The sequence below is a fragment of the Seriola lalandi genome, unplaced genomic scaffold (genome assembly GCF_002814215.2).
Source record: "Seriola lalandi dorsalis isolate HSWRI2012SDOR001 ecotype SW California unplaced genomic scaffold, Sedor1 jcf7180002054360, whole genome shotgun sequence".
Lineage (NCBI taxonomy): Eukaryota > Metazoa > Chordata > Actinopteri > Carangiformes > Carangidae > Seriola > Seriola lalandi.
This window is the reverse complement of record NW_019524913.1, coordinates 552,279-564,686: the sequence shown is the minus strand read 5'-3', so window position 1 is coordinate 564,686 and position 12,408 is coordinate 552,279. Positions and strand designations below refer to the sequence as shown.

Below are 12,408 nucleotides of genomic sequence, written 5' to 3'. Positions count from 1 at the left end.
TTTCCCCCCCCCCCCCCGTTTCATGCCAATGAGATAATTAGTCCCATGTCTCATCTGCATCTGAGCAGGAAAGCCTCTTGGCCCCCCCCGACCCCACCGAACCCACCCTCACTCCCCCCAGACTGGCACTGGGCCCTGGGCAGTTTGGGCACCACCGCTCCCCATTATCTGTCTGTGTCCTAATCAGGATGCTTCAGCTGGCTGACACACTAACTGCGGTTATGATCCACTTTAAGGACTAATCTTTGGCCTCATCCAGTATGAGAACACAGCAGACACGCTGCCATGCATTTTATACCTAATGATTATTTTCATTATTGATTAATCTGTCCACTGTTTTTCCAAATAACAAATTATTATTAAATAAATAAAGTGCCAAAAAGACAAAGGAAAAAACAGCCTGTTTCAGTTTCCCAGAGCCCCACGAGACGACTGCAGATGGCTTGTTGTGTCCAACCAACAGTCAAAAACCTAAAAATATTAAATATGCAACCGTATAAAACCATAAAAAATCGGTTATGTGAATTGTTGTTGATTAATTATGTAGAATTGTAATGGTTTGTTGATTGACAGAAAATTAGCAGCCAACTATTTTGATAAGCGAATAATCGTCATTTTTCAACCAGACATCATCTGGTAACGGATTTGCTGCTTTTCTTTGTTATATAATAAATTGAACATATTTTGGACCATCAGGCTCTTGTTAATATTTTTTTTTGACATTTCGTCAACTAAAGAAATAATTAATTGAGAAAATAATGGGCAGTTTAATAAATAATGAAAATAATTGTTAGTTGCAACCCTGTAATTCTCTCAGCTGGTTTACTAACCAATTGCTGCTGCAGTGTTTTACGTTTTAGACTTGAATATCCATCACTCTGCCGTGCTGCATACAGTATTTGTTCTTCCTCACGACCTTTGCGTCTCATTTCTGGAGTGCAGTGCTGATACTTCAGCCGTTAACCGGGCGATGCGAGTGACAAAAACCTGACAGTGAAAGATTTTGTAGCAACACTGACTGATGACCTTTGGGACTATACACACATCAGCCAAAGTGTGTCAGTGCAAGGCCTTCCGTCGGGGTCCTTACAGACTGAATAAAAACACATATATATATATATTTTTTTTTTTTCTCAAAAGAGCTGACGTCTCTGTGCGCATCTTCTGACAGAAATCTTATTTTCCTCACAGAGGCGGCGCTGCACAGCCTCCTGGCAGCTCTGACCAGCGAGTCTTACGACGACACCACTCAGCACCTGGAGCGGGAGCAGGCGCTGGCCAAGCAGTTCGCAGAGATCCTGCACTTCACACTGCGTTTTGATGAACTCAAAGTAAGACACCCGTTCCTCCAACAATATCCCAAGTGTGGGGCGCCCTGGGTGGCTCACCTGGTGGAGCGCTGGCCATTAGGACTGCTGCATGTCATCCCCCCTGTCTCTCTCTCTCTCTCTCTCTCTCTCTCTCTCTCTCTCACCACAAACTTTCCTGTCTCTCTCTTACTGCTGCTCTAATATAGGCATACCCCCCCCCCCCAAAAAAAATATCACAAGTGTCAGTTTCTGCATTTAAACCCCCCAAACTCACCTTCAAGATGTTGATGTAAACTCTGCACTTTTCTTCTGTGATACAAACCAGACCTCTTTGTCGCCCTACAAGCTGCTGATGCCCTCGAATTGATTTTTGCTCTGTGCAATTTTAAACTGCAGCCAGTGAACGCATAATTAGCATTTAATTAGAATCCTGATACTGCTCTGCTGTTTATAATACAGTGGATGTCAGTGGAATGGCTAATAAGGGTTATTGCGGGTAAAGAGGTCTGCAAATTGTTGCCGTCCCGAGCCGAGTTCTGCATAATGTGGCAGGTTTTTATTAATGATGGATGGAAGGAAACTTTCGGGAAAAATGATTCGGCTTGCATTCGGACGCAAATTGCTCATGTGCAACCCAGAAAACACCAGGAATCAAACATGGGTGTCGGTTGAATGCCTGCTGTCAAAAACATAACCGTGTAAGCGCTCATGATCAGACAGTGGGTGAACTGGTTCCCCGTGCACCCTCGCTCCTTGGATAACAAAAACCCCACTCCCCTGACACCCAGAGGCGATTTGCTGCGATGTCCCAATTAGTGCCCACTAGCCAGGCTGGCAAGATAAAAAAACACGAAGGTAGGGGGTGCAAGGTGGCATGCCAAGCCTAGTCATCAATCTTTCACACCCATGCATGAGCTTCTGACCTAGTTAAAGTGTCTGTGCGGCGGGCAGCCCCTCCCTGGTGGAGCAGCCTGTCTCTCCTGGTGGACACAGTGGACACAGACTGAGTACCAGTCTATTGTAGCAGGATTAGCATGCTGCCAGTACAGCTTTGAATGTGACAGGCTCATACAGGAATGACGATAATTAGCCACACGATGAGCTCTCACTAGTGGTGACATTTGAAAGCAGCTCTCTGGTTGGCTGTTTTTCTATTTTAAGGGTTCACTTTGGCTTCGTGTTAAAACCACATGATTCATATTTGGAGGAGGTGGTGTCAAAGAAGTCAACTGACTTTTGTGGCTTTTATCTGAGGTCTCTCTAACCTTGCCTCTCCCTAATGAGACCCTTTTCATACCTTTCTGACAGCTACATAATTGTTGACCCTCTTGTCACATACTGTACAGATGCAGTATTCCCAGACTGGGAATGGGAAAATAACCAAATATATCCTGACAGGAAGAGCGAGGATGTGCATGTTAAGGTGGGGGGGGGGGGAATAAGTGTCAGAGGATTCGAATCCAGTTCAGCAAATAAAATTATAATTGTATTTTTTTCATTTTATGTCATTTGCCCCCTAAAGCTGCATTTCTGCCTTGTTGGCTAAAACATTCTGTCATGACGACGGCGTGTTTGATCCAGAGCTGAATGTCCTGCTGCAGGCGGTGGCACCTACAGACATGCAGAGAAACTCTGTCTCTGTTTCGCTCTCTTTATTAAGATGCATTTCCGTTTTTTTGTTTTTTTTGGCAGATGACAAATCCTGCCATTCAGAATGACTTCAGCTACTACAGGAGAACACTGAGCCGCATGCGGATCAACAACGTACCGGTGAGAACATTATATCCCTCTGTTGTTTGGGCGATGAGGATGCTGTAATTGAAGAAAAAACCTTAACCACCAAAATCAGAGCTAAAAGTGAGTGAAAGTTTTTACCTGTGTGCAGTACCCACATATGTGATCAGTCTGAGATGGAAAAACACTGTAGCTATAACTTCCTATGTGGGTTCACAAGTAGACATCACTTTTCTGATCTTACTTTTTGGCCACTTTGGTGCAGTTGAAATAAGTCACATGTGACCACCTTTTTAAACTGATGCGGTGAACGTGTTGCCAAAGTGTTAGTTATTTACACATCCAGCAGTTACTGAGCAACATCATCGTTCGTTTGGTGCCACACAGTCAGTCAGTTTCTTACAGCTTTCTTTTTTTTTTTTTTTTAAACAGCTGCCTGCTGCAGCCAAAAGTGAAACTAAGAACGAAGTGAAAGGTGAACTGAGAGAAGACAGCGAAATAAAAATAAAAAAATAAAAAAAAAAGTTAAACTGCCAGACAATCAGCTTGAAACTCACTATAAACCTTCATAAAGCAGATTCAGCCACTTTCAAATTGTCACATTGTTTTCACACTGTCAATTTCTACGTTGTTATTGTAAAAAACATATTGATTATATCTGTTTTTAAATGGTTTCAAATCGAAAAGTTTGAGAAACACTGGTCCAAAATGTCATTGCCTGTTATAGCGTTAAGACTTTCAAACTGTTGTGAAAAACATACATGGCACATACTTGTGGCCATGTTGTGTAGTGCGTTGAACAGTTTGTCATTGAAAGTGTAATTACATAATGTTATTATTCGTTATTAGATAAATTACCTATATTTCTGATGGCAGACTTGTCATTATGGCAATCACCACTATCATTTTTACATGTCTTATTGTAGTTGATTTAATGTGCGGCATGTTTAACAGTTATGTGCAAATTTAGTTGTGTGCCACCGCAAACACGGTAGCATTTACGTCCACTCACTATATTTAGCAGAGATGAATAATGAATTCATTTTAATATAAAAATCCTCCTGTCGTTGTTCAGACAGTCTGTAATTTTGTATTCCTTTAATGTCTCCATGGCGCTGGCCCTGATCAAATTCAAAAATGTGCGTCATCATGATTCATCTAAACTCAGACCTGAGCCCCTCAGTTCTCATTATTATAATCCCAGCACAGTTCAGACTGCGTCGGTAGAAAGGCAGGAACGATGGATTAAGTTTTCAGACTGTTTGGACACCCGGGGGTCGAGAGGAGTGCGTCAGGACACCGGCTCACGACATGAAGTCAGAACATGAAGTGAGACCCACAGGTAGTTTCAGGGAGGCTCAGTAACGTGTGGCGGGACGATCTGATCCCAAATCAGTTGCACGGCCCAAATCCGCAATAGGTAAAACATTAAATCCAGGTTAGTGTGGCTCGTGAAGAGTAGATGACACCCTGTGGGTCTTGCTCTGGTTTTAAGTAAACGTATTGTGGTTTATTGGTGGTGTGAAAGCAAAGCCGACCAACTACAAACTTCTCATTAAGATGAACGTGAACTTAGAATAGATTCAAGAGTGAAACTATTCAATTCATCTGATGGATTTTCCCCAAGTTTAACCAGAGAGGTGTTTCAGTTTATTTCCTACTCTGTATATTTAAATGTTTCCTAATTAAAGCTGCTATTAACAAACGCAGCTCCGCTCAGCTCCACAGAGCTTTTCAGCCTGTTTTAGCTCATTGTTTTGTTTTCCTGGGGTTTTGGTTCAGTCTGCCTGCTCTCACTGTTTCCACTGTACCGGCACCAAACAACAGGCAGACACAGTTGGCGTCCACCTGGTGAGTTGGTAGGGACCATAAACGGAGCTAAAAGAGAGTTCACACTGGACGTATTCATCAGACGGACAGAGACGCGGTTCAGAATAAGTCGTACTGTTGTTCCGTACCTGCTGGATGTGAACAGATAGGAAACTGTTCACTGACGAGTTCAGCGTATCAACTCACAGACTTTGTCCTGTTTCTAGTCGCTCATCACTAATTATGAAGCTCGCCCTGCAGTCGACTAATCGCTCTCATAATCAGTTATTTCTTGTGAGCTCTTTGACGGTAGAGAACATAAACACACACAGTATTTGCCTGGGATTGATTTCCCCAACACGTTCCATGTGACACTGATGATGCAGGATGACACCGGCAAAACTTCCCAAGCAATTAGTTACCCGGCAGCCCAAATCACCTCACATGTACAACTTTAAAAGGCAATGATGTATTGTTTCCTTACAAGATAAATCAAATCACAGGTGAGAAAGTAACTGAAAAGACCCGCCGGTGCAGCTTAAACAGCATAAACAGTTTTACTCTAGGGCCTTAGAAAGGAGCAGCTCAATCAATACTGGGTAAATGTTGTAGGATGTTTCCTGTATTGATTGCAAACAATAGGTCTTGAGATATGAAATTTACAGACTCATTCACTCTCTGGTATCACACAGGCTCTTCTTCCCCACGTATACATTTTTATTCAGGGGATTCAAGGACATGTAAAAGATAGCTGGTTCAGGGAATAGTGAGATTTCAGTTCAGTCCCTGCGTGTGTCTGAAACTGCTCTCAGTTTTGACCCGTCTGACGGGAGGTTTTATTCTCCAAACCGGAATATGCCATTAGGCAAATGGGCCCAGACAAGTTGTTGTTAGGACCTGTCACTGCCGTCCTTCCTGGCAGCTCGGTCTCGCACGGCAGCAGCGTTTTAGTCACCGCTCAACTGAGTCATTCAGAAGTCTGAGATGAAATGCATCTGTCCCCACGGTAAACAGTTTTTCGAGCTCATAAGCCCATCATTTGTTAAAACATGAATCGGTTTGAAAATTTTTGGGGGAGATTATTCATATTCTGTCAGCGTTCCCATAAAAAACAATAAAGGCACGAAATGTTCTTATCATTTAAATATGCAGACAAATTTAGAACAGGCTGTTCAAAAGACACCTTGTTCTTTGTTATCCGCCAGGTGTTTTCAGTGTCTCGTTCAGTCTGAAATTGTAAAGCAGCAGGATGTGTTAGTCAGCTGGGGAACCAGGCGGAGCAGGAGGGGTCGGTGATATGATTTATATCAGGATTTTTCTGTCAGGATTTTTCTTTTTTTTTTTTTTAATTAAACGGCTTTCATATGCACAATCACAATCTAGTCAAGCTGCTTGGTGACGAGTGTGATTCCAAACAACAAGAATCTGTTTCCAGATAACATTTTATGCTTTGTGCCTCCTTTCATCAGGAGGGTTTAAACTAAATTAGATGATTATACATTTTAATAACAAAATTGCCATTATACAATATCATCGCAGTAGCAACCCACAGCAGCAGCTTTCTGAAGCATTTCTGCAATTATATTTCTGCAATAGTATCAATCCACACCGACTGTGAGAGACACGCATGATGTGTTTTTACTTTCCAACACCTGAGGAAGTGTAATTTCCATTGGCAGCCATTGAAATCAAACAAATCATTATCAGCAGTGCTTTTTAAAAAAAAAAAAAAAGAAAAATGTTTACAACTGAATTTTACAAAAAGTCAAAAGTCAAGAAAAGTGGCATCTCTAAATATGTCAATTAGTCCATAACATTATCAATATATTACGTGATTACGTGTGTGTGTGAGAGGGAACCCGCAGAGCATCAGCACCAGACTCTGTAGTTCCCTCTAGCTCTACAAAAGCTTTTTAGCGTCTTTCAGCTCCTTGTTTTGGTTTTGTGACCCAACATCTTTACTGTGTTGGTTCACGCTCGCTGCAGTCGACGTGTGTTCCCAGTGAAAAGGCTCTAAAAACCTCCCTGCGTGTTAGCAGCCCAGCACCAAATTGCCTTGTAATTGGAGCAGCCGCACAGACACTCACCGCAAACACACAGGCTGCAACCTGAGGAGAAAATATAATAATATAAGGGGGGGGGTGAATCAATGAATGAAAATAATTCAGGTTTCTTCCTGTATACATTTGGAGCATGTTTGAAAACCGTCCATATGAATGGACATGCATAATTTGTTATGCTTGGACAAAGTTATTATTTTTAATTGGTTATCCATCCATCCAACCGTTTTCTGCTGCTCATGTTAGTCATTTTATAATACAAGCAATTATGTTTATATGCAGCCGGGAAGTATTGACAAAAAATACTGTGAGTGTAATTTAATTATAAAGTATTTATTTGTATGCCTCGTGTTCCCCGCTGGTCTTCTGTCGTCCTTTGATCGGTACGATTGTGAAAAAGTGTCGAGTTTCATCCTACGTGGTTTAAATAAGGTCAGAATCTGTTTAGACTGAGTGAATTGACATATTAGGAATTTGGGGTCAATTTCAACTGAAATACACAAGTACTTACAAACTCCTCATTTTTCAGGCGGAGGGTGAAAACGAAGTCAACAACGAACTGGCCAATCGGATATCTCTGTTTTACGCCGATGCCACGCCCATGCTGAAGACATTAAGTGACGGCACAACGAAGTTTGTGTCAGAGGTAAGACTGACGGGATGTACGGTGAGCTTCTTTAGCAGCTATGTGGAAGCACGCTCTCATTCCTTTTTTTTGTTTAAAAAATCTTTTTTGTCTCTTTCCAGAACAAGAACCTGCCCATCGAGAACACGACAGACTGCTTAAGCACAATGGCGACAGTGTGTAAAGTCATGTTGGAAACGCCGTAAGTGGCCCTTTGTGTTGCCAGAGCTGTTTCGCTTTTCTGTTCATTCCCTTCATGTATGTAATTTCCCCCCCCCCCGTCCTGCTAGGGAGTACCGTAGCCGATTTACTAGCGAGGAGACGGTGTCTTTTTGCCTCCGGGTCATGGTCGGAGTCATCATCCTGTACGACTACGTCCATCCTGTGGGAGCTTTCGCCAAGTCGTCCAAAATTGATGTGAGTATAGCCACGCTCGCTCCACCACCCCGACTTCACGGCCTGCTCTGACACTAACGGTCCGTTTCTGGTCCACAGATGAAAGGCTGCATCAAAGTCCTCAGAGATCAGCCTCCGAACAGTGTAGAAGGCCTTCTCAACGCTCTCAGGTGAGCTCGTCTTGAAATCAAATTGCGTTTTTTATTTTCTCCTACCTACAGCTCAGCATGTAATGTGATTGTAGCGCACCAGTTTGTGGTTTTCAATGAAAAGGAGAAGGGCTGCTCATGCTGCGAGCTGGATGATATTGGCGCCTGTTCATGAGCAGCAGACAGACCTCTCGGTTTATTTTAACCCAACTCCCCCTCCAGTGCAGTGACTCATTCTCCGCACAGTCCACCGAGGATCTGTCCAGCTGCGAGCCCCTCCGCGCTGGATTCGGGTTGGGTGTCGAAGCCTCTCCAGAGAGGCCGATTACTTCTGACACCTCGTCCCCTTATAGTCTCCCAAATTTTACCCGGCTTGTCTAACGCTCCCAGCTGCTGGAGCTGACAGGGCTGCTTCTGCGTCAATCTCACATCTGTATCTGTGTCTCTGTACAGGGACCCGAGGCAGGCCGGCGCTACCCGGTCACGTTAGGTCATTTTCATGCAAAAGCTGCCATATCTTCTTTCAGTGATTACGTGCCCGATCTGACAGGCGATGACAAAATATTTTAGTTGGGCGCAGTGGTCGAACGTAACAAAGTACATTAACTCAAACTTCAACGGACTCGTGCTTGAGTACTTCCAATTTTTGCTACTTTATACTTCAACTTCACATTATATCAGAGGTCAGTGTCGTACTTTTACTCCACTACATTTATCTGACAGCTTCAGTTAGCTGTTACTTTTCAGATCAAGATTTAACATTTAACATAAAAAACATGATATATTAATAAAACAAACTGTGTAGTTGTTCACAATTACATTGAAGGAAAGCTGCAGCTAACAATTATTTGTGTTTTGTGCAGCCAACAGTTCAAATCCCAGAGGTATTCGGTTTACTATAATGATATAATATATAACTATATAAATAGTAAACTAAGAAAAAAGGCAATATTAGAATCTAAGAAGCGGGAAGAAAAGGATTTTAGACCGTTTTCGTAAAAAAAAAAAAAAAAATCACTCAAATTTAAAATTTATCATTTAGTAAAAAAAAAAAATAGTTTTTTGATGGTTTGACTTATTGATCGATAGACTAATTGTTGCAGCTCTACTGTTAATCAAAGAGAAAAGTGCACAAATGAATACAGATAAATACACACTGCCTCAGTTAACAAGTGAATAATGTCATATATATAATAATTATAATTGCGATTCACTTCTGGTTCTTTAAGTAGATTTCGCAGATAAAACCTGTAAGCCTTTCACTTATAGAGTATTTTTAGATTTCTGTTTTGGTGCTTTTGCCTAAGTTAAGGATCTGAATACTTATTCCACCTCTATCTGTACGGAAAGACGATGAGTGATCCAGTCACTGATGCAGTTTTTATTTTTATTTTTTTCTCACCTTGCAGGTACACAACCAAGCATCTGAATGATGAATCAACCAACAAGACTATCAAGAGCATGCTGCAGTAGGACTGAGCTGCTACAGCTGCTTGCCTCACACCCTGCTGGGGGGAAACACGACTCTCCTGACTGATGTCGGTGCACAGAATGTTTTTTTTTTTTCTCCTGGCTTTTTTTTTTTTTTTTTAAATGTAAAAAGAGCTACAGCTCCGCCCTCTTTTATATTGCAAAATGCTACTGCCATTATGAACGTCTTTTTCTGTGCCAAAAAGATGTTGCTGTAATGTTTTCGAAAGAAGGCCATGCATCAATGGCAGCTAATGAAAGCATTGTGGATCCTCTGGTGTTTTTAAAAAATATCTTGTTTTTCCCTATATAAGGGACGGGAGTGCTTTGACTTGAAAATTTAAAAAAGAGAGATATATAGAGAAGTATATATTATTTTTGTTTGATTCGTTATTTAATATTACATCTTCTGCATGATGAACATTGTCTTTTCCTTCTATTTAAAAAAAACTAATGGTTCAGTTGCATTTGTCTGCTCGGTTGTGCATTATTACTTGTTTTGTTATTGAAATGGTACTTGTCAAATGAGATTTAAGAGTACTGTTTTTATATTTTTTATAGGTTTTAATTTTGTGCGTCTCTTTTTTCATAGTTGTGTTGTATTTTTCATTTGAAAACTTAAAACTGTGATTTGTGCAAAATCAAATTAAAATTGGGATTCTGTACTGTAAATGGACAGTATGTTGTGGCTGGAGAAATTAAAAGGAGAAGTCTTGTTTTCTACAACCGCCTTGTCAGGTTTGATCTTATCTCATTGTCACTGGCAGATGACTGAGAAGAAGTTTCATTGTAAAGGTTTTTTTTCTTTCTTTCTTTTTCTTTTTCTTTTTCTCGTGTGAAAAGTTGTGAGATGAACATTCTCACGCTCAATCACAAAACAGGCAGAGAGGAAGAATGTGTCAGATCTGCCAGCTTGATTAAATGAACACAAAGACGCACAGAGAGGTAGTTCACTGAGCGAGATGTGAGGACCGATTCCAAAATATAGATATCTCCTCTGTTAAAAATAAATAGAAGGATATACCAGGATTTAAAATGGCTGAATGTAGCTGCAAAGTCAGTTATTTCAAGTGGAACCGACGCAATTGCATGATGCGGGAGGTGAGGTTAATCTGCGCAAATGTTCCGCACAGACTTAAAGTTTGGTGAACTCAAATTTGCGAATTCATGCTGTTGTTGTCGTCTTAAATGCGGTTCTGTTCTCTGAAAGGTCAGCACAGAGTCAAAAATAGAGGAAGCTGCCGTAACTTATTAGCTGTGTTACATTTGCTTTTATTAAACCTTCACTGTCCATTCAAAGAGTTATCTCTGTCCAGGTGGAGACTTACCTTTAGCTCACATGTATTTACCCTCTTCAGTAACTTTTCACTGAACAAAATGATGTAGATTGGTACAACAAACAAAAAGCCAGGTAAACAAAACAGTAGAGAGAAAATCCAGACGCTCCAGCAACTGACTGACTAACGCTAACCTGCTAGCTACAGCAGTTCACCAACCAGCCTTGCGAAAGTAAATATTAACTCGTGCATGTATAAGAAAAACCAGCCAAGAGATGACGAAAGAAACTTTATAAATAATGCAAATTCGGGTGTTGCATGTAATTGTTTTTGCTAACACTTAATTTGTAATATGATATTTGGTCGTAACCGTTAGTTGCTCTCTGCCTATGGTGGCCTTAATTGGTTATAAAAGTTATTTATTAGCAGTAACCTTGTTTTAATGCTCTGAGCAGTAAAATACAGCGCATCTTTGTAGCATCCATGTTTTTTCCACATTCTGCCTTAAAAGAACATGAACTCAACAAAGTTGGAAGAAAAACTTCGTCCAAGGAGCATTTGAACGCAGCATAACTCATGGTAAGAAAGTGAATTTACCCAGATATCAAAGTATTCCTTTAAGCAGTAATGTGTCAGCATTAATAATTTGGGACAGAATAGTTGAAGCTTAATTAAAAGTTAAATAAATAAGACAATAAAAGTAAAGTAAAAAAGATTGTGTTTCTCTTTGTGCTTTTTCATTTGGGCCATTTTCTTTTTTGTCTTTTGTGACCACCTGTCTACTATAGGCTACTTAAGAGCTTATTAAAAAAATGTAACTGCATGATTGCATGATGTCAATGACGAGTGGTCATCTCCCTTTCATAATAACAAGCTTCTCTGGACCCATTATTCTTTCCCCTCCACATTCAAGGTTCTTTTTCTTTTGAACCCATCCTTCAGCAAGAGAGAACAATTGAAATATGCTTTCAATTCATTTTCACCCTAACCTTTCGGTTTTTTCCCTCTTTTCAGCAGTGCTTCAGAGTGAAAAGGGGGCTACTCTTGGGTGGGCACTGCAGCACTATCAGCAGAGCGTTGGAGAACTTCTCAGGGTCAAGGAGAGAGAGACGGGGAGGCAGCAGAGTGTGGATGGGTGTGTCCTCTGCAGCATCACTGCACTAACAGACACGGGAAAGGAAGGAAATGGGGAGGGAGTTGAAGGAGTGAGACGTGGGGGGAAAAAGTGGTTCAATCTTGGGTGGGTTTTAAAGTCCTTGAGGGGAAGAGTGGTAAAAATGGAAAGTGCTGCCTGGAGCTTTTGTTGCAGCTTTTTTAAGTGGAAGAATGCAGCTCAAACGAGGTTACAGAGCATGCAAGACTCACAGAAAAGCTGCCTGTTTGTCACTGTGACATCTTCTCAGTGGGCAGCTGCAACCTTGTCCTGCTCCCGCCGTGACACTCGATGCAGAAGCTCTCACTCATCCTGCATCATCAGCTGCTGCAGGCGGAGAGGGCTGATGTATTTTGATCAAGTCAAAAAAAAAAAAAAGAAAAAAAAAGGGTCTCAAATCTCCACACTGCACTTTGTGTCCAGGT

General features: G+C 41.3%; 1 protein-coding gene across 2 annotated transcripts in view; it reads left to right on the top strand.

The window, feature by feature from the left end:
* cyribb (CYFIP related Rac1 interactor Bb) overlaps positions 1-10,279 on the top strand; it is a 35,714-nt gene extending 25,435 nt beyond the window's left edge. For both annotated transcript variants that reach the window (XM_023408305.2, XM_023408306.2), the window contains exons 6-12: positions 1,192-1,331; positions 3,003-3,080; positions 7,443-7,559; positions 7,661-7,740; positions 7,829-7,955; positions 8,034-8,104; positions 9,493-10,279. In XM_023408305.2, coding sequence (XP_023264073.1) covers positions 1,192-1,331; positions 3,003-3,080; positions 7,443-7,559; positions 7,661-7,740; positions 7,829-7,955; positions 8,034-8,104; positions 9,493-9,556 — 677 coding nt within the window. In that variant the 3' untranslated portion in view covers positions 9,557-10,279. The remainder of the gene's footprint in view (positions 1-1,191; positions 1,332-3,002; positions 3,081-7,442; positions 7,560-7,660; positions 7,741-7,828; positions 7,956-8,033; positions 8,105-9,492) is intronic.
* Positions 10,280-12,408: the final 2,129 nt, after the last annotated feature.